The sequence below is a fragment of the Dasypus novemcinctus genome, chromosome 2 (genome assembly GCF_030445035.2).
Source record: "Dasypus novemcinctus isolate mDasNov1 chromosome 2, mDasNov1.1.hap2, whole genome shotgun sequence".
NCBI lineage: Eukaryota > Metazoa > Chordata > Mammalia > Cingulata > Dasypodidae > Dasypus > Dasypus novemcinctus.
In genome coordinates, this window is record NC_080674.1 from 191299534 (window position 1) to 191322236 (window position 22703).

Below are 22703 nucleotides of genomic sequence, written 5' to 3' on the forward strand. Positions count from 1 at the left end.
CTGCCCTTCTATAGAGCTCCTTTGTCATATCCACGGCAGTTTTTTTCTTCCATTGTGTTTTCTTCCGTAAATATCTTCACCCAGGGGAGAAACCTAAGGTCACCCGCCACTTCTCGGGATGTGCACACCATGTCCAAGTTTCTGTCTCCCCGGCCCTGGCCCCTCCCAGCGCTGTGCTCTCCTTGGGAGTGAAGTCCACATTACATTCACCTCCTGTCCCTGAAAATGAGGAGGGGGGGAGTTAATGGATGATCTGAGCCCTGGGATGACCTCGGAGCTTTGTTTCCACAGCTCACCTGAAACCTGGGGTGATATTGCCTAGGGGTGTGAGCAGGGCACTTCTTCCATTCAGAAGAATGGAACCAAATGCCAGGCGGTCCTTGCAAGGGCCAGGAAAAGGGGCTTCCTGCAGCCCGAATCGGGTCGGGAGGACAGACCAGTGGGTCCACCCGATGCTAACCCCTCTCCCTCTTCCGTCTCCCCCACCCTGCAGTCCATGAGCCTCATCGAGATCGGGAATCCCTCTCAGAGCCTAGAGAACGTCTGCCGCTGGGCCTACCTCCAGCAGAAGCCAGACACAGACCACGACGAGTACCACGACCACGCCATCTTCCTCACCCGGCAGGACTTCGGGCCTTCGGGCATGCAAGGTGAGGTTTGCCCCTGCAGGGCAGAGCGAGGAGTGAGGCTGGGCACGGACCCCTGCCACCCGGGACCCAGGCCCGAGAAGAGGGCAAGGGCTGGGCAGCGCCGCGGCTCCCTCTCTTTGCTTGCTGTGGCCACCTCAGCAAGGGGAAGAGCTGGGTAAGTGCTCGGGGACCTCCTGGCTCTAGACAACCACCCAGGCTGCTGCGGTTTTCCCCAGAAAACTGTATGCCCCAAGGCTAGAAGGAAGATAATTAAAGGGGCAAAGGCTGGGGCTGGCAATGCAAAGGCAAGGGAGGGCCTGCTGCTGGGTTTCAGGTTGCTTGCCTCCCACAGTTTTGAAAAAATAAATTGGAATAAGTTGGCCGGCTTTTTCATTTTGGAGATTCTACCTAAAAATTCAAACTTTTTGTAAAAGCTGACAGATCTAAAAGAAGAAACGGACAAGTCTACAATCATAGGTGAAAATTTTAACCCACCTCTTTCGGTAACTGATAGAACAACGTATTCTTAAAAAATCAAGAAAGATATGGAAGGTTTGAACAATACTATTAAGCAACTTGACCTGATTGATATATATTTATGTATAGAATACTACACTAAACACCTGAAGAATATTCACTCGTTACAAGGGTTCATGGAAAAACGGACTACACTGGACCAGAAGAGAAATCTTGACAAAATGTAAAAGATTGAAATCACAGAGTACTCTGTCCACACTGGTAAAGCTTGATACCTTGAAAAATCCTAAATATTTGGAAATTCAGGAGTACACTTAGAAATAATCCATGGGTCAAAGAAGAGATCACAGCAAACAGAATGTATTTTAAAACAATGATAATGAAAATATGACATGAAAACTTCAAGATGTGGCTAACATGTTTATATTTATAGCCTAAAGTGCATTTATTAGAAAAGGCCAAAGAGTCAATCATATATGCATTTATCGTAAGAAATTTTAAAAAGAATAGCACACTAAACCCACCAAATGTAGAAGAGAGGAAATTGTAAAGATAAGAGCAGAATTGTTGAAATGAAAATCATAGTACAATAGAGAAAATCAACAAAACCAAAATTTGGTTCTTTGAAAAAGATTAATAAAATGGAAAAACTTCTAGCAATACCAATTTTTAAAAAAAGAAAGAAAATACAACTTTACTTAAAAAAGGACATCACTATACCTCCTACAGACTTTAAAAAGATAATAAGGTTATCCTGAACAGAGTTATGTCAATTTAGATGAAATCTACAATTTTATGGAAAAGACAAAATCTTAAAAAATGGAAAATCTGAATCAACCTATTTATAAAAGTCATTGACTTTGTAATTAAAAACCTTCATTTGGGAAGCAGCTGTGGCTCAATCAGTTGGGCTCCTGTCTACGATATGGGAGGCTCATGGAGAGTTGGTGCAGCAAGATGATGTAACAAAGGGAGACAAGCAGAAACAGAAAAAACGCACAGCGAATGGACACAGAGAAGAGACAGCAAAGAATGCAACAAGCTGTAAGGGCGGGGGGAGGGGGGCGATAAATAAATAAATAAAGCTTTTAAAAAAACCTTCATTCAAAGTAAACTCCAAGCCTTGATAAGTTTACCAGAGAAAAGGAGGAAAAATTCTTCCTAATATTTTTAAGAATTTTTTTAATTAGACAAGTTAAAATTGTGATGTCATACCTTTTTCATATATCACTGGATTAGATTTAGTTGTATTTTGCTTGGGGTTTTGTACCTATATTCATGAGAGAGATTCGCCTTGGTTTTTTTCCTTGAAATCTCAGACTTTTGTGTCAGTGTTTTGCTGGTCTCATAAAATTACTTGGAGAATGTTCTTTTTCTTTTTGTTCTCTGGGAGTCTGTGTATGATTAGTATAATTTTTCCTTAAAAAGTAGGAAGAATTTTATATATATACATTTTAATATGGTTAATTAAAAGGGGAAGTTTTAGGTTGGTACTAGAATAAAAATATTTTTAAATCTGTGGAATTGCACAATACAGACAGGGAACCCTAGATTAACCCATGTACTATAGTTAATAGTACACTTATTTTTAAAATGCACTTTTATTAATTGTAACAAATGTACCACACCAATGCAAGGTGTTAATAATAGGATGGTATATGAGAATTCTGTATTTTATGCAGGATTGTTCTATAAAACCAAACTTGCCTAATTTAAAAAATTCTTCTTAAAAATATTAGGAAGAATTTTTCCTCCTTTTCTCTGGTAAACTTATCAAGGCTTAGAGTTTACTTTGAATGAAGGTTTTTAATTACAAATTCAATGTCTTTTATAAATATGTTGATTAAATATTACATCTGGGAACACGAGTTTTGTTTTAACACTTGAAAATCAACTCTTGCAATTCACCACATTAGCAGAATAAAGGAGAAAAACTATATGAGCATCTTGATTGATCCAGAAAAAAATTTGACAAAAATCAAGATCCATTTTTGACCAAAACTCTTACTGAACTAGTAATATAAGAAGATTTCCTTAATATTATAAAGGATATTTACAAAAAGCCTACAACAAATATCATATATTCCTCTAAATTGAGAATGGGACAGGAATGCCTGCTATTCCCACTTCTATTCAACATTTTAGTGAAGGTCTTAGTGAACTAGGGCAAGAAAAAGGAATAAAAATATAAGGAACAGAGAGGAGAAATCAAATTCTTATTTAAAGATGATGTATTGTGCTTAGAAAGTCCAAAAGATCTGCAAATAAATTATTAGGATTATTAAATAATTTGATCAAGGAATCTTTTTTTTAAGATTTATTTATTTATTTCTCTCCCCTTCTCCCTCCCACCCCTGTTGTCTGTTCTCTGTGTCCACTTTGCTGCTTGTTTTCGTCCACTTCTGTTATCAGCGGCACAGGAATCTGTGTTTCTTTTTGTTGCATCATCTTGTTGTGTCAGCTCTCTGTGTGTGCGGTGCCATTCCTGGGCAGGCTGCACTTTCCTTACGGTGTGCACTCCTTGCGCGTGGGGCTCCCCTACGTGGGGGACACCCCTGCGTGGCAGGGCACTCCTTGCGCGCATCAGCACTGTGCATGGGCCAGCTCCACACGGGTCAAGGAGGCCCGGGGTTTGAACCACGGACCTCCCATGTGGTAGGCAGACACCCTAACCACTGGGCCAAGTCCACCGCCAAGGCATCTGTTTTTAATGTTAATATAAAAGAATCAATTAGATTCAACTTAATATCTGTACTCTAACAACAAACAGAAACTAAAATTTAAAAACAGTACCACTTACCATAGCATGGAAAATTCAAATAACTACTAATAAGTCTAGATTTCAAAATCTAGACCAGAAAACTAAAGTATTTTTGAGAGAAATTATAAAAGACTAAGTAAATGAAGGGCTATGCCCTGCTCATGAATAGGAAGATTCAGTATTGTAAAGATATCAGTTTCCCCCCAAACTGATCTATAGAGTCAATGCAAGTCCTCTCACTATTCCAGCAGGATATGTTGAGGATATCAACAAGCTCATTCTTTTCCTTTTTTTTTTTTTTGAGGTACCAGGGCCAGGGATTGAACTGGGACCTCATGTGGGAAGCCGGAGCTCCATCACTGAGCCACACTGGCTCCCCTGAGTGGGCTTTTTCTTTCTGTTTGTTTGCTTGTTGTTTGTTTTTTGTTTTGAGGAGGCACTGGGGACGGAACCCAGGATCTTCCATGTGGGAAGCAGGCGCTCAACCACTTGAGCCACATCTGCTCCCCAACAAACTAGCTCCAATATTTATATAGAAACTGAGTGGGCCAAAAATAGCCCAAAGCAACTAAAGGAACAAAACAGCAAAGTGTTCAGTACTTTCAAAACTATAATAGAGAGGGTAATTTTGATGCAGTGCTTGACAAATATATCATTAGAACAGAAGACAGTGTCCAGAATTGAAACTAGGGCATATGGACAATTGGTTTATGGGGAAGGTGACTCATCAGAATAGAGGAGAAAGTCAGTCCTTCTAGCAAATGGTGTTGAGTCAATTGAATATCCAAATTGGAGAGAGAAAAAAAAAAGAAGCCTGACTCCCCCACTTCACTCGTTCACTCTATACACAAAGGTCAACGTAAGGGAATTTTGGATCTAAATATGAAAGGTGAAATAATAAAACTTATAGAAGGTAATTGAGGAGAATATCTCCACATCCCTAGAATAAGAGGATTTCTTAAATAGTTTATAAAAAAGCACGTTATAATTGAGAAGACTGACAAGAAACAGTACCACCTTAACATTTAAAACTTTTGCTCACTGAAAATGCTATTATACAGTTATTTAAAAAAATGTGCTTTCATCAATTGTAACACATATATACACCAATGAAAGTTGTTAATAATAGGGTGCTATATGGGAATCCTGTATTCATGCATGATTGTCCTGTAAACTCACAACTCCTTTAATTTAAAAAACAATCAATAAAATGGACAAACTCCTAGCAAGACAGACAAAAATTAAAAGTGAAGTAAAACTTAAAGTGACAAAAATTAAAAATTAAGTGAAAAAATTAGTGAAGACATAAACCACCAATATAAGGAATGACACAAACAAATCAAAAATTGCTTAAATTAATCCACTGGGGTAAAATATTCACAATATGTATATCTGATAAAGGACATGCCTGAAATGGATGACGAAGTCTTACAAATCAACAACAATGATAAGATTAATAATAACAAAAAGACAAACAACCCAGTCAAAAAAATAGGCAAAAGACTTCATCAGGCTCTTAATAAAATCCAAATGATCACTAAGTCTATGAAAAGGTTCTCAATCTCAGTAGATGTTAGAGAAATGCAAATTAAAACCACTATGTGGTACCAGGACACACCTAATAGAATGGCTAAAATTTAAACAACCGAAAACATCACATCTTGGTGAGAAGCATAATAACTATAATTTTCATACCCCTCTGGTAGGAATATAAACTGGTATCACTACTTCCAAAAACTGTTTAGCAGTATCTACTAAAGCGGAACATGTACCTGTTGGCAACTATATGCCTAGGTGTGGATCCACCAGAGGTACAGGCACTTGTGCATCTAAAGAATGTACAGGAATGAATGTACATAGGAGTATTATTTGTAGTAGCCCCTTTGGCAGTTTAGAACTTTTATGGGTCCAGAAAATCATGTCCTTAGGGTTAAACCATTCCTTGCATGTAAACCTATTGTAGGTGGTACATTTTGATTAAATTATTCAGGTTAAGGGCCTTGGATTAGAGTGCATGACCCAGGGTGGGTCTTAATCTTCTTACTGGAGTCCTTTATAAATGGAGGACTAAAAAGCCATAGATACAGAAAAAAGCCACAGAGACAGAGAGGACACCGCAGGAGCAGAGAGAACGCCACAAGAGCAAGTAGCTGAAAGCAATGGAGCCTGGAGGAGAAGGCAGAGACCAGCAGAGGCCATCACTGGGCCCTTCCAGGTGAGAGAAATCCAGGACCACCCGCAGCTGGTCCTTGGGGAGGAAAGCGTCACCTGATGAATCTTTGCTTTGGACATTTTCACAGCCTCAGAACTATAAGTTTATAAGTTAATAAATCCCCGTCATAGAAGCCAACCCATTTCTAGTATATTGCTTTGGCAACTTTTAGCTAACTAAAATAAGAAACAGAAAATAATGTATTATTATTACCCTGATGCAGTCACCTTATAAAAACCCACCCATTTCTGGTATTTTGCATTGACAGCCTTGAGCAAACTAAAACATCACCTCACCCCCATCCTCCACAGGCAGACGTTTTTATTAGTTTGATTTATCATGTCAGTGACCCTTTTTATACAAATAAATATATTTAAAGCACTTACATGATTATTGCTCCCACTTTCTTCCATGAATTTTTATTATATACACAGCTCTGCACCTTCCTTTTTCCACTCACCAGCACGTCTTCTGTCCAGGGTCCATGGAGAGTTCCCTCACTCTTTCTCCTGGGTTCTGAGGGCTCCACTGGGTCAGAACCAACTCCCTTAACCACTTCCCTCTGCCGACTACTTGCCCCATATTTGCATAAGTAGGGAGACTTCCCAAGTGACCCTAATCGGGGATAAGACGATTCATTTGTCTTAACAGAACGTCTCTATGGCACTACCGTTGCCTCCTTTACCACACGGATTGGCACCGCAGTGGGATGTGGGTGGAAACAGAGAAGATGACTGTGGATCCCATTAAACTTAGATCAGTGCTTCTAGTGTGGATGGCATCGCCTTAAAGGAGAGGACTCTTCCTTTTGAGGGAGCTTCTAGCTCCCCTGCTAACCCCACAGAGAGATTGGAATGCTAGAGTGGATTTACCATTAAGACCTGCCCTCCCACCCCAGGAGTGTCTAGGGGACACACCTTTAACCAGGTCTGTTGGGAATAAATTTGTAAGAATAACTCCATCTTCTCTGAAGAGTTCTACGGGTGCTTTTCTCTGTAGTCCAGATATCACTGTGGGAACGGCTCTCATGGAGCTAGAATCCTTCAACATTGTGGGGATGGTAGGATCTCAGGCTAGTGAAAGCCAAGCATCAGCAGTTAATCACCAAAGACAAGGGGGTGTGTGGCTCCTGCAGTGAAAAGCAGACTCAGAGCAACAACCAAAAATGTCTGAGTCACACAGAGCTATGGCACTGGCCACAGAAGCAGCCAGTTGACTTTCCCCACTCATAAAACCTAAGCAGTCTGTGAACTTTCATCCAGGGGAGAGCTTTTATGGGGAGGGGGGTGCTGCTCCATAGGAAAGGAAAGCCCCCCAACTTTTTTTTCTACACTTTTTAAAATTAAAGTTAATAGATCACAAAGAATGTTACATTAAAAAACATGAAAAAAAACATGAGGTTCCCATATACCCCACTCCCCACCCCCACCCCATCATTTTTGTAAACTGTATTTTTTTGAAGCTATATACATCACCAAAAAGAAGTTACATTAAAAAATATTAAGAGGTTCCCATATACTCCCCACCCCCCTCACCCCCCACTCCACCCACACCAATAACCTCCTCCATCATTGTGGCACACCCATCACACTCTATGAACACATTTTGGGGCACTGCTGCACCACATGCATAATAGTTTACCCTGTAGTTCACACTCTCCCCCAGTACATTCAGTGGGTTGTGGCAGGATATATAAAGTCCAGCATCTGACCCTGCAATATCATTTAGGACAACTCAAAGTCCCAAAAATGCCCCCACATCACATCTCTTCTTCCTTCTCCCTGCCCTCAGCAACTACTATGGTCACTTTCTCCACCTCAATGCTACAATTTCTTCTATTACTAGGCACAATAGTTTTATAGTAAAATACCAGTAAGTCCACCCTAATCCATATTTTATTCCTCCATTCTGTGGACCCTGGGATGGTGATGTCCTCTCCACCTCTAGATCAAGAGGGGGCTTAGATTCCACATGGATGATGGATGCAATTCCTCTGCTTGCAGTTGTAGGCACTCTTGATTCCCTGGTGTGGTGGTTGACCATCTTCACCTCCCTGTTAGCTGACCTGGGTAAGACCAACGAACCAGAGAGTAGGAGTCACCACACTGCTGAGGCTCAGGGCCCAGCTGGCACATGGGAAGTCCAGAGATTCAAGTCTCCTGAGTATGGACCATCCCTAGCACCAACCACAGGTTCAGTAAAAGTGACAGAAGAGGCGTGTGTGGAAAGGTCATACCTGAGTCCAGCTCCATCACACTCAGGAGCGCAAATTCCATAGTAGGGCCCTCTGACATGGCACAGAGCTCCACATCCATCTGCCATGACCATATACCCTGTGGGTGTCCATAGCCTTCAGGAGAACCAGTACCTAGGGTTGTATCTACTTTGGCTGTCTCTGGGGTCCTGCTGAGGTGTGCATAAGCGTGACCCCTCTGATGACCTCCCGACTCTTTTTGGACGACTCTTAGCCATATAAACTCCCCACAACTTTTGATTTAAGTGGCTCAAACCTTTAAAAATGTGAAAGGACAGCCAAGGAATATCAGACATTACAGCATAAGAAATATGAGCCAAGATGGAAAAACAAATAAAAAAGCGGGAAAACCGACCCCAGAGAAAACAGAAATAATTTAGAGAACAGAAAAGAACTTTTTAAAACGCAGTGTTCCCAAATGGATGGTGGTGATGGTAGCGTATTCTAAGTATAATCAGCAGCACTGAATTATATATGTGAATGTGGTTAAAAGGTGAAATTTTAGGTTGTATATATGTTACTAAAATAAAAATTAAGAGACAAAACATAGGCTTGCACAACACAGTGAACCCTATTATAAATGATGGACTGTAGTTAATAGTACAATCATAAAAATGTTCTTTCGTGAATTATAACAAATGTACCCTGTTAATGCAAGGTGTTAATAATCGGGTGGTATATGGGGAAATTTACCCTAATGTAAACTATGGACTATAGTTAATAGTACAATTATAATATTCTTTCATCAATTGTAACAAAGGTATCACCCTAATGCAAAGTGTTAGTAATGGGGGGTATAAAGGAATGGTGTACTTTTTGCATGATTTTTCTTTAAAAAATCTTCCAAAGTTAATTTTTTCAAGTAGTGTTCCCAGAACCATTTGAGACGATATATCCATAAAACCAGAACACATGACTGAAGAATTGGAGAGCAGCAAAGAGTTTTTATGAGAATAAAGCTATGATGGATTGAATTAAAGTTCAAAAGCTGACATAAAAAATCTTCCATTTTGAACACAAGAACAAAAGAATTAAAATATGAAAAAGAGATAGGGGGCATAGAGTTCAACCCAGAAGGTCCAACATCTATCTAAAAAAGAAAAACAACCAAATAAAACCAAACTATACAAAAAGAAGGAAGGAAGTAAAGAAAAAAATACAGGTACTTTTTCAAATCTCCAGATCAAAAAGATCATGGAATGCTAAATAACATGAATGGAAAATACTCCACGGAGACATATAGTCTCATGAAATCTTTGCATAAGAAAAATAGAGAGAGAATCCTGAAGGTTTGCCCTTGCACGCTGATTCAAGACAATTATCTCAGCACCTGCAGAGCAAAAAATGCTTTCATATACAGATTTTCTTGTTCATTCTGAGGGGAAAATACCATGGTAAAATCACTATATTTTCACAGTCATGTCTGAATGCTAGCACACCCCAAATCACAGTAGCCTTCCTTCTCTTGGCCTCTACTTTTCTCTCTGAACAAATTGCCCCAGATCTCTCCATGGGGTCTGAGAGGGATGAAGCTAGGTCAGGGTATGTGAATTCCGGCTGCATGTTTGGCCGGCAAGCACGAAGACCCCCGCCCGGGGGCATAAGCAAAGGCTGTCTTTGTGCACACAGCCATGCACTGGTTTGCTTATCCTGCCCCAGCTGCTTCACCTGGCTTAGACGAAAACAGGGGGCGAGTGTCCGAGCCCATCCTCTGGTTTTCCTGTTTGGTGGAGTCTCGGTGTCGTGGCCGTCAGCCACCCTCACCTTCCTCACCTGTGGGAAGCTCTCTCCAGCTTCCCTGACTTCTTATCTAGCAGAACCTGAAGACAACCCTGTGGCCAGTCCCAGGCCGCTCTGTGGGTATCAGCTGTTCCATGGCGGGCTTCCCGGGACCTTCTCGCCCTCCCCATCAATCCTTGTTCTTCTGATTTCCCAACCGCTCCCTTGGGCTGCACAGCGGAACCGGGCTGACCAAATCCACGGCGGGTCCCCACCGTCACTTGTGAATTCGGTGGCCCTTCAAAAGCTTCACGACAGAAAGAAGAGGGGGTGGCTGGAGCATCGTCCTCCAGGAGACCGTGTCCTGCTGCCCCCACCCACCCCTCACCTTGCCCAGCCCCTGTTCCCTCCCGACCAACCCCTGGGGGTAGCAGGAGTGTGGCTTAGAATCTTCCCCCCAGGAGGGGCAGGGGTGTCTGGCTGCCTTGGGCCCCTCCAGTGGACCCCCGACCCATCTCCTTCGGCTAGTCTGACTTCCGGGGCGGGCAGTCTCTGGCTGCTGCACGCCAGCCCCCGGCCGCCCCGCTGCGTGTCCACAGTGGTGGTTCTGCTGGGCCGCGCGGCACATTGGCGCGGGTCGCTGGGGGGCGTCCTGTATGGTGGGGGGCGGGCGTGTCTTCTGAGCCAGGCCTACCCGAGGGCAGTTGGCGCTCGGCTCCTTTGCTCGGGGACTGGTGGTGGGCATTGGGGGCCCTGAGGAGAAGCAGGACTTCAGGAGGTTAGCCAGGGTCCCCTGACCCGGGGGGGGGGGAAGCTGGGAGCTGGAGCCACCTTTTGTCTCCCCCCAGGCTATGCTCCTGTCACCGGGATGTGCCACCCGGTCCGCAGCTGCACCCTGAACCACGAGGACGGCTTCTCCTCTGCGTTCGTGGTGGCCCATGAGACCGGCCACGTGTAAGTGGCCTGGAGTTCCAGGGAAGGTCAGGGGCTTGCAGGGGTCGCCGCCGCCCAGGGTGCCCTGCCCACTTACGGCGTATGTCCTGAGCCTCCGCCCCTGTCCAGGGCAGGCCTGTGGTCCCACCTGCTAAGGAACCTGATCCAAGGCAGGGGAACCTCAGGGCCGAGCCGGGCGCCTCCCTCCAGGCTCCCACGCGAGCCAGCAGAGGGCGCCCCGCGTCCCCTTGCCCCGCGGAGGCCCCCGAGGGCTCGTCCCGGGCCCACGCGCTCAGCGGAGCAGGTGCAGCCCCAGGCGCCTTCCCGAAGGATCCCGACCAGCGCGCTCAGCCGAGCAGGCGCAGCCCCAGGCACCTTCCCGAACCACCGTCACCGCAGGGGGAGCCTGGCGGGGCCGGCTGCGGGAGGAGGGGGCCCGGGGCCCGCGCGGGGCCTACGTGAAGCGGGGTGGGAGGCCCGGGGCCGCAGGCGCCTCCGCCTCCCCCGCCTCCCCGCGCCGCAGCGCCCCCCTGGGGACACGTTGGCTGGGAAAGGGATCCCTCCCTCAGCCTCCCCACGTGCCCTCCGCTGGGACAATCTTACTTCTGGGAAGTCTGTCCCCCCTGCTCAGACGGGGTCAGCTGGGGTCAGGGGGCGCGCGCCGGGCCGAGGGAGGGGGCAATCCCCTACCGTTCCCCCACCCCAGGCTGGGCATGGAGCACGACGGGCAGGGCAACCGCTGTGGCGACGAGGTGAGGCTGGGCAGCATCATGGCGCCGCTCGTGCAGGCCGCCTTCCACCGCTTCCACTGGTCCCGCTGCAGCCAGCAGGAGCTGGGCCGCTACCTGCAGTGAGTACCGGGGGACCTCCCCAGCGAGAGGGGCCCGGGGGCTGAGCCGGGAGCAGGTGGGGGGGGCCGCCCTGCCAGGGAGTCTCCTGGCCTGGACTCCAGGAGGGAGCGTGTCACCTCCTCCCTTGCAGACTCTCTCCAGCCCGAGGTGCAGGGCAGGGGAGAGGAAGAGAGCAAGGCAGACCCCACGGCTGGGGGGCCCGGGCTGCAAACGGGCGGCGTGCAGTACAGCCGTATACCTTCAAGTAGGCGTCCGGGGCCCCCGGAATCTGGACAAGCCACGCCCTGGGTATCTTAAGCCAATGAGATGCAGGGGGGAAACCAAGGCAGCACAGCGGAGGGCAAGGGCGCGCCCTCCTGGCTCTGGAGAGGGCCGCAGCCGCCTCCCCGTGCCCCGTGTGCCCTCACAGCTCCTACGACTGCCTGCGGGACGACCCCTTCGCCCACGACTGGCCGGCGCTGCCCCAGCTCCCGGGGCTGCACTACTCCATGAACGAGCAGTGCCGCTTCGACTTCGGCCTGGGCTACATGATGTGCACGGCGGTGAGTGCGCGCTCCCCGGAGGGCCTCCCGGGCAGCTCCTGGAGAAACGCAGGCTTCCCTGCCACGTGGGGGCGCGTGCAGCCCAGCCGGGGACGGGGACACCGCCGGTAGCATCTCCCTCTGCACCCACCCACCCTCCTCTAGTAGGCGGAGCCACGGGCAGTGAGCGCGCAGCGGGCAGGGCTGTGACCAGGAGGTTTGGCCAAGGGCGGTGGGAGCCGAGGCCTGCAGAGTTCAGGAGGGAATGAGATGGAAGGTTAAGTGGGCAAAGACCTTTATCTGCTAGTGGCCGATGAAAGCCCCCATCTCTACTGCATGAAGGAGAAAATAAAGTATCCCCCATTTTCCAGATGAGGACGCTGGGGCCCAGGGAGGTGAAGTGACCTGCCTAAGGCCACACAGCTCAGGTCCTGCGGCAGGCATTATCACTCCTGGCATGCCTGACTCAGGAGCACAGTGGACTCGATTCCCTTGGCAATGGGAAGCTCTGGAAATGCTGTAATAGGGGAGTGGCCTGGCCAGGTTGGAGTTTTAGCTAGATCCCTGTGGGACACTGGGGGAAAGTCTGTAAGGACAGGTGGTGGAAGGGTCAAGGAACAGGCCCCTGAAAGTCCAGCAGGCGGAGGCCAAGGCTGGAGCAAGAAGCAAGGCCCGTGGGGGTGGAGGAGGGGCCTCACCAGGTGTTCAGGAGGTGGAGGCCACCGCGGGGGGACAGCCGCCCCTCGCCACCCACCAGGCCCTGTGACAGGGAGGGTGCAGCCCCCAAGGGCTGGGAGCTGGGGCGCCCTAGCCGCGCCTGGGCACCCGTGGCACCCACACGCCATACAGTCTTCGCAAGCCCGGAACCCCATGGAACTCAGCACCGCCGGCCAGCCAGCTGGGGGTTCTGGAAGGAGGGAAATAGGGCAGCTCCCCTGGGCAGTCCGTCCTGGCCAAGGCGGCCTGACAGGCGGCTCTGTGCTTCTTCCAGTTCCGGACCTTCGACCCCTGCAAGCAGCTGTGGTGCAGCCATCCAGACAACCCCTACTTTTGCAAGACCAAGAAGGGCCCTCCCCTGGACGGGACCATGTGTGCCCCTGGCAAGGTGAGCTGGGGGGCCCAGGGGGCTCTTCACGGATGGCAGAGCAGAAGGCAGGAACCAGGAGGCACCCAGGCGTGGCCTCGCCGCCGGGGAGCAGGCCCTGCAGTGCCCACAGGGGATGCTGGGGCTCCTTCCTCCTTTCTAATGAGTACCCCCCACCCCCTGAGTTTCAACGCGTCTGCACTTCTGCCTCCAGTGCTTCCAAGACACTATTTCTTCTGCTGGAACAAACCTGGTGTCTCAAATCCCCTCACTGTGCTTCAAGCCAACTGTATTAGTTTGCTGGGGCTGCTGAAACAAAAGTCCCATGGACTCGGTGACTTAAAACAACTCTCCCAGGTCTGGGGACCAGAAGTCTGAAATCAAGGTAGGGCAGGGTGGGCTCCCTCGGAGACCTGCAGAAGTCCAGTGGAGACTTGCCAGCAGTTGACGTTCCTTGGCTCATGGCCACACAGCTCAGTCTCTGCCTCCAGCACAAGGCTGGCTTCTCTGTTGGTGTGGCCAGATTTCCCCTTCTTATAAGGACACCAGTCATATTGGATGCAAGGCTCACGCTCATCCAGTCTAGTGTTGTCTTAACAAATGGCATCTTCAAAGATCCTATTTCCAAATAGGGTTCCATCCAGGTGGCTGGGGAATTAGGACTTGAGCGTCTTTTGAGGGGAAACAGCTCAATCTACAAACAGTCCACTCAGGAATCCCCTCCTTAGAGGACCCTTCCCCATCCCCTGGCAGTTTCTGGGGCCCCACCCTCCCATCAGCAGAACTGGGGTCTCAGTGGCCGCCGGGTCCCCGGGCCCCTGCATGGCTCGGCATCTTCATCCACCAGCTCCCCTGCCTTGTGCAGTCTCGTCCCGGGAGCTTGCACAGTGGCCACCTGCCAGCCGCCCTGAGCCCACGTCCCAGCCTCTGTCAACTCCACAGAAAGAAGTCTTTCTCCTTCTCCGTCAATCCATCCAAATTCCTGGTTCTCGCTGGCCGAGAGGGACCCACAGGGCCTCTTCCTGGACCAGTTGCTTGCTAGAAAACTGGTGTGTGCCAGCCAGTCAGGCTTTGGGTCACAGCCCAGCCCCGGACCCCAGGCCAGGGCAGTCCCCGCTAAGTCCCACCGAGTGGCAGTGGGGCTCGGGATGGGCCCACACTCTCCCTGCCCCCACGGTCAGGTTTAGAAAGGCCCCCAAGTCATCGGGGTGGGCCGGCAGCTCCCCAGCACACGTCTTCAGCCCAGGTCTCGGCTAACTACCCGAGAGCCCTCATGGACCTTCTTCAAGATGCGGGGTCCCTGGCACACCCCTGAAGATGAGTGAGTTTGGGGCAGGGCCCAGGAGTCGTGTTTTGGTGGGGAAGGACTTGGGTAAAATTCGCCACTTTAGAGTACACAACTCAGTGGCACTCAGTACCGTCACAGTGTCGTACAGCTGCTACCTCCATCCAGGTGCAAAACATCTCATACTCCCCAAAGGAAGCCCTGTGCCCTCCAGGCAGTCCCTCCCCGCTCAGCGCCCCCAGCCCCGCGGCCACTGCTGATCTGCGGCCTGTCTCTCTCGCTTTGCCTAGTCTAGGTATTTACGTGGAGTCACGCAATACGTGGCCTTTGGTATCTGCCTTCCTTCACTTAGTATGGTGATTTGCTAAGCGCCTGAAAGCAGCACACAAGAGATGGGTTGGCTTTTACAGTGGGAATTTGATAGCTGACAAGCTTACGGTTCTGAGGCTGTGAAAACATCCAGTTCAAGACATCATGAAGACGACATCTTCTTCCTGGAGAAGGCTGCTGGTGACCTGGCCTCCTCTGCCCCCTGGCGGGCACTTGGCGGCATCTGCTGGCCTCTCCCTTCTCTTCTGGGCTTCATTGCTCCCAGCTTCTTGCTTCCGTGGCTTTCTCTTTCCTTGTCTGAATTTCCTTCCCTTATTAAGGTCTCCAGTGAGAAGCCTAAGACCCACCATGAATGAGACGGGTCACGTCTTAACGTAAAATCCTACTCACCTGAGGATCCTGCTTACTAGGTCCACACCCATAACTTTAAGAACAGACTTTTCTGAGATACATACAGTTTCAAACCATTACGCTTAGCATAATGACTCCAGCATCCGTCCCTGCTGGGGCATCTATCAGCACTTCGTTCCTTTCTCATGGCTGAATATCACTCCACTGCACGGAGAGACCCCGCTTGTTGATCCATTCCTCTGTTGATGGACACTTGGGTTGCTTCCACCTCTTAGCCCTTGTGAAGGTTGCTGCAGTGATCACCTGTGTGCAAGTTTTTATTTGCACACCTGGGAAATGGTCTTTTTATGACATCCCCCAGCTGATTCAGCTGTGCCCCCAGATTTACTCAACTACTGGACACCAGAGTTGGAACCTGAGCCAGATAAGCTCTTCTGACTTCCTCCCCACCAGCGGTCTGTGAAGGAACAGGGTCCAGACACCGTTTGCTTCCCCTCTGGGCTGTAATAGTCCTGCCTGGGCTGTCGCCCAACGTGGGGCTCAGTCACCACTGAGGTCGTGCGCGGGATTAGCTCAGCACTGCTTCCTCCCAGGCCACCCTGTGCAGGACGTAGGCCCTTTGCAGGCAGGCTCACCCCAGGGAACGGGGCCTGGCCGGGAGCCCCACACATGGGTGTGTGCCAGCCTCCCCCACCCCAGCAGTAACCCTGACCACTGGGAGAAGAGGAGCCCAGAGCACCTGCGCCCCCACAGGCTGGATCTCCCCTCTCTTGTGAGCATCTCTACTCTCCATCCCTTACTTGTGCAGTTTGGTCATTATCTGCCCTAGGGGAAGCTGTGGGTGCCAGGTAAGGAGGGGGTGACGGCGCCGCCCTTGGTTCGAGATCCTGCGCCTTGTGGAGATGAAGCAGAAGGGAGAAGGGCAATGAGAAACGGGGGCCAGTGGGTGCTCGCCTGGACAGGGAAGGTTCTCCCATGGAATCAAGAGTTTTGGGGGAGATGGGTTTGGTTGAGAGAGGAGAGGTGAGCATCCCTTTGGATGAAAAGGGGGAGACAGAGCAGGCCTGAGGATGAGACTGATGAGGCTCCGTGGTGCCTCAACGCCACAGTCACTCATTCTCTCGTAGGTTCATTCTCTCTGTGTCCTGCCCTGTGAGCACAAGCCCAGCCGCCCCGACAGACCTCAGGGCCTGTGGGCATCAGACGTGAAGGGCTCACAGACAGCCACGATGCGTGACGGGAGGAAGGGACCTGGGGCCGCCCCAAGCCCCCCGAGATGGAGCAGCCGCTCCGTGCCCCGAGCTGAGCCTGGTGGGTGGAAAGGAGGAGAGCCCGCACACCAAGCACAGGGATGGTGCCGAGGAAAGGGGCTCACAGCGGGCTGGCTGGGGAGAGCAAAGGAGAGGAGCGTGCTCCTTGGCGGGCTGGGATGACGGGGCAGAGCAGGGGAGACCCAGGAAGCTCTACCTCCTGTTTTCCGGGGATCAGCTGGGCGCCCTGCCCTGTCCAGGGTGCTGGAGACTCAGGTGACTCAGACAGACCGTCAGCCAGACACGCAGCGTCGGTCCTGGGTGCCCAGGAGGCAGGGTCAAGCCAAGCACGGAGGGTCCGCCCAGGCTCTGGGCCCTGCTTCTGCCCTCACCTTCTCAGCTGCGGCAGGGCCAGGGGCCGGGGGAGGGGTGCAGGCCCACACGTCTAGTACCTTGGGGACCCAGCAGCCACCCTACGTGTCCGTAGACGCCTTAGAGGAGCCTTCTCAGAGGCACACGGCACTGAGGCCCCACCAGCTCCCTGTACTGCGCCTCATGTTTCCCTGCACTGAGAATCTTGGTGGGCAGCCAAATAGTGCCCAGGACTGCCCAGGTCTGGGTACGCGGGCTCAAGCAGTGGGCCCTCTGTCCTCCCCGCGTGGTGTCAGCCATGCTGCCCCCCTCGAGCAGGTCGGCCGAGTGTCCGACTCGTTCATCTCCGCACCCGAGGCTGCTGGCACAGGCTTCCCACCCAGGACGGCTCGTGGAGTGGAGGACAGAAACCCAGGCTCGTGAGAGTTCAGAAAAGGCTAAACGTGGGGAGCAGACGTGGCTCGAGCGGTTGAGCGCCTGCTTCCCACATGGGAGGTCCTAGGTTCGGCCCTGGCGCCTCCTAAAAATAAAAATAAAAAAACAACATGCAAACAAATGAAAAAAGCAACCCAGGGGAGCTGATGTGGTTGAGCACCAGCTCCCTACAGATGAGGTCCCAGGTTCAGTCGCTGACCCCAGTACCTCAAAAAATATAATAAAATAATAAAATAAAATGCTAAGCATGCACTTCCTGAAACAGCATGCTTCCTTCCGTTCAGACTTTTCGACTAAGCCAGCAGAGTTCCCTGCCCTGTAGTGTGAGTCAGCACTCTTGGACGGGCTTTATCCCGTCAGAAAGCTTGGGGCAGGCCGTTCGGTCCCATGATTATGTGATTGTTTCCAGACTCCTTTGGGACACGTGACTTTGTGCCTGCAAATGTTTAAGCCTCTCTGGTAGCCATGGTCAATGTTAGGGAGGAAAATTTTGTAGGCATTAAAACATAGGATCTTAAAGCATTTTAAGCTCCTGAACCATGTTTCAGTGTGATGCGTGAGATCTCAGAGTATGAACTTGTTTATTTGGGGCAATCACTCTGTTAAACATTCGCAGTCACCCTGGAGGAAAGAAACCAAACCATTGCAGGGGAAGTGTCTGCAGGGTGGAATTAAGGGCGGCTTTTCCTGTCCTGCTTTCGCTTTCTTTTCCTATTTTCTGCTTTTGTATGTGTATTGCCTGGAAGTGTTGAGATCCTGGTCTTCCCAGGAGGTGGCCCACAGCCCTGAGAATGCTTGGGGTACCCTGGGTGGCCCTGTTCCCAGCTCCCCACTCCTGGACCAGGGACCAGTTTGCCCTGCTGCAACAGGCGGACCCACTCTGTAGCTTCCTCTGTCCTCATGTCTCCCAGTTTCCATGGCCGCCAGTCACAGCCCATTTGCTCCCCCCCTTACCTGACCCTCCTCCTTATCCATCAACCCACCTTTAAAAAAAATTTATTTTATTTTATTTTATTTATTTATTCCCCCCCCCCCCCATTTTTTGTGCTTGCTGTCTGCTCTCTGTGTCCATTCATTGTGCACTCTCTGCGTCTGCTCATCTTCTCTTTAGGAGGCACCGAGAACCCATGTGGGAGAGAGGCACTCGATTGCTTGGGCCATCTCCACTCCTGCTTTGTTGTGTCTCTCATTGTGTTCCCTCTTTGTGTCTCTGTCTTGCATCATCTTGTTGGGTCAGCTCACTACACCAGCCTGTTAGGTTAGCTCACTGCCTTGTTCATCTTCTCTAGGAGGCACCGGGAATCAAATCTGGGCCCTCCCACATAGTAGGCAGGTACCCACATGCTTACGCCACATCCGCTTCCCCATCAGCCCACCTTGCACCGCCCGCTGCAGGGTCACCAAACAGCACTTCTGCGGGTTCCTCCCTGCCCCTCCGTGGTCAAGTGAGAGGAGCTTTGATGTGAGAGATGAGGTCTCTGTGGTCCAGGAACGAGGTGGCCGATGTGGACAGGTCTGCCTGGCCCCAGGTAGCTCCTGCCCTTGACTGCTGGCCAGGCACCTGCGAGCCCCTTCCTGATGGTGGTGGGGCCTGAACCTCTTGCCCAGAGAAGCTGGAGAGTGGCCGCTCTCCAGTGCCTCGTGTGGGCTCAGACGGGTACCAGAGGTGGGCCTTGGAGGGTTCCAGCTGGGTCTTGAAGGACGAGAGGCCTCTGCTAGGAAGGAAGAAAAAAGTCGGGCTCCCAAGCAGAGACACGTACAAAGGTAGGGAGGCAAGAAAGGACTGGCTGGCGATATGGCAGCCTGGAGGGGCACGTGGGAGTGACTCAGACGTGGAAATGCAAGCCTGGTTCCACCTGAAAAGCAGCTCCGAGGCAGAGCTTTGCTCTCAGGATTGACACCTGTGGTGTGAGTAAAAGGGTAAATGGTGGCAGTTGCAGGAGATGACTTAGCTGGTCCCACAGGGAACCCTGGGGCTGGGTGGCCCTTGGAGTTATTCCAATGGAAGCAATGCTTGTAACTCCCACAGTGACGGTCACGGGCTGAGGGCTGTCCCCAGGAAAGGGGTGTAGCGCGGGGCTGGGCGTGGCTCTTTGGCTGAGAGCCGTTCCTGGAGGGTGACTCACCGTTTTAGTTTGCTAAAAGCTGCCAGTGCAATATACCAGAAATGGGTTGGCTTCTGCAATGGCGATTTATTAGATTAGAAGCTTACAGTTCCGAAGTTTGAAAAAAGGTAATCAAGGCATCAGGCGAAGCTTTCTTCCCGAAGAACACCTGGCAGCGATCCTGGACTCCCGTCGCGTGGCAGGGCGCAGTGGTGGCATCGGCTGTCTCTCCTTTCTCCTCTGGGTCCCGTTCTTGCTTTCGGCTTCTGGCTTCTTCCAGCTTCCTCTCTGCTCCTGTGGCTTTCTCTCTCCCGGGTTCCGTTGATTTCCGTTTCTGACTCCAGGGGTTTCCTCTCTGTTTCCTGGGCAGGGGTGGGGGGACAGGTTCTCAGTGTCCGTGACTCCCTCTTCCCATATCCATCCCATTTTTGAAGAACCCCAGTAAGGGCCACACCCTACCCAAGTCATCCCGTCAGAAGGCCCTTAACTGAAGTGATGGAGTCACAGGGCCCACCTGCGACGGGTTCCCACCACAGGAGTGGATTAGTTGAATAACTTCATTCTCGGGGGTCCACAAAAGCCTCAGCTACCGCCGTCTCCACACCACTAGGAATGTGTGGGGAAGGAAAGAGAGCGGTGGGCTTCCTGAGCAGAGACAGAGAGGAGGAAGGGAAGCATGGTGGTTTCAGAGAACTCCAGCCCTGCAGAGCCCGACGGGGTGGGAGGTGAGGCCGGGGAGGTAGACGGAGGCCGGCCATCCTGGACCTTCGAGGCCAGGCCGGAGGGCTCCATCCTGAGAGGCGCAGGGAGCCAGCAAAGGATCTGGAGAGGGAGCAGAGACTGATTTACCAGGAAGTTAATGATGCCTGAGATGCTGCGTGGGCAAGGGGCTGGCCGTGTGTTCTCGTGGTCATTTTTTTTGAGGTCCTGGGGCCAGAGATCGAGCCTGGGACGTATATGTGGGAGGCCAGCGCTCAACCAGTGAGACACATCGGCTCCCCTGCGTTGGCTCCCTCATCTGTTTAGCTTGTTGTTTGCGTACTGTCTGCTCATGCTGGGTTTTTTTTGCTTGTTGTCTGCTCCTTTTTTGCTCGTTATCTGCTCAGGCTTTTCTTTTTTCTTTTTGCTTGTTGTCTGTTTCTATTTCCTTTAGGAGGTACCAGGAACTGAACCTGGGACCTCCATGTGAGAGGCTGGCACTCAACTGCTGGAGCCACATCTGCACCACAGTCATGTTTTTAATAATGTGCAAAAGGAAGATATTTTAACGATAACCAGTTGAGATCTCTTTTTACTCCGCCTTCCCCTTCTGACGTGCTTCTCTTCCTGTTGGCTGGCGTTGGTGTCCATGGGCATTTTGTGGCTCTGGCTGTGGATTTGGGGTGTACTTGTTGGTTCATTTGCATGGTTCTCAGGCCCTGCCATGTGTAGTTAAGTTATTGTAGCCGTTTGGGTGTAGAAATAGCTTCCAGAAATAGTCCTACTGCCACGGTGCCAACTTACTCAGCGTCATTACTCAAAGTATCATAGAACAGGTGTTGTGGACAACAAGTTCGCCTCAAGTCACTGGAAAAAAAGTGCCCCAACTCTGCCTGAGGTTGGGGGCACTTCTATATTTGCATGATTTTGTGTTTTCTATTCAGGTTCGGTGGAGTATTTTAAACACAGCTCCAACTTGAATCTTTCTTTAGGACCGGTACATACTACAGAGGTACGATAAAAAAATAAAAGAGGCCCTATAATAAATTTTCAAAGACCGAAAGAGAAACCTGGATGCAAACAAGATGCAAAAAGTTTATTCAGAATGTTGAGAAATCCTTGCTACGCCAGTTTAGCAGCAAAGTTGAAACTTGATTTTGGAATGCTTCATTAAAACAAGGGAGAAATTAATTACAGACTCCTGAATTAGAGGCATACACACACATATATAGCCTCACTTTAACATGCAGATTAAAGTTAATGGAATATGAAACAAAAGAAGTAAAAATGAGTTTAAAAAGCAACAGAAATAATTCTGATTTCAAAAGGTGAATTGTAACTGAAAAGAGTTCAGACCAAACCAAAAGCAGTCATTTATCAGAAGGAAGAGATAAATATCAAAGAGAAGCAATGGACAAGCTCTCAGAGTATTTGACAATCTAATTAGTGAAGAGAAGCAGATCCAACGAACACACTGGAGAAACTTCTTTCTGATCTGAAATGAAACATTGGCAACATCAAAGTCAATGTGAAGCTCAGAACATTGCTTTTGCGATAAGGATGTCTACAGCAAAGTGGTCATCAACTCAACAGCAGATCCAAAGAATGTTTAAAACCAGGCATTGTCCAAGAAACTTTGAAATGCACTTCATGGAGAGAAATTGGATAGCAGCTTCTCCAGATGAGATGGTCATAAGTATCCAAAAGACGTCATCAGGGGAAGTGGACTTGGCCCAGTGGTTAGGGCGTCCGTCTACCACATGGGAGGTCTGCGGTTCAAACCCCGGGCCTCCTTGACCCGTGTGGAGCTGACCCACGTGCAGTGCTGATGCGCGCAAGGAGTGCCCTGCCACGCAGGGGTGTCCCCCGCGTAAGGGAGCCCCATGTGCAAGGAATGTGCCCCATAAGGAGAGCCGCCCAGCACAAAAGAAAGTGCAGCCTGCCCAGGAATGGCGCCACACATACGGAGAGCTGACGCAGCAAGGTGACACAACAAAAAGAAACACAGATTCCCGTGCCCCTGACAACAACAGAAGCGAACAAAGAAGAACACGCAGCAAATAGACACAGAGAACAGACAACTGGGGAGGGGGAGGGGAAAGAAATAAAATAAACCTTTAAAAAAAAACAAAAAAATACCTCATCAGGAGCAGATGGGGCTCAAGCGGTTGAGCACCCACCTCCCACATGGGAGATCCCAGGTTCAGTTCCTGGTGCCTCCTGAGGAAAACAAAAACAAAACAACAAGCAAAACGAATGAAAAAACCATCTCAGGGAAGCTGATGTGGCTCAGTGGTTGAGTGCCAGCTTCCTACATGCAAGGTCCCAGGTTCAATCCCCTGTCCCTGGTATCTCAAACAAAACAAAACAAAAACATAATAACTTTTCTAAATCATTGGTAACAATAAAAAAAAATATTTCCCTTAACATGTTAG

At 49.9% G+C, this 22703-nt stretch overlaps 1 protein-coding gene across 1 annotated transcript in view; it reads left to right on the forward strand.

Annotated features, from left to right (window-relative positions):
- ADAMTS2 (ADAM metallopeptidase with thrombospondin type 1 motif 2) overlaps window positions 1–22703 on the forward strand; it is a 294248-nt gene that overhangs the window by 221079 nt on the left and 50466 nt on the right. The window contains exons 6-10 of the mRNA XM_058283377.2: window positions 494–650; window positions 10901–11006; window positions 11692–11835; window positions 12246–12378; window positions 13349–13462. Of these exons, the coding sequence (XP_058139360.1) occupies window positions 494–650; window positions 10901–11006; window positions 11692–11835; window positions 12246–12378; window positions 13349–13462 (654 nt within the window). The remainder of the gene's footprint in view (window positions 1–493; window positions 651–10900; window positions 11007–11691; window positions 11836–12245; window positions 12379–13348; window positions 13463–22703) is intronic.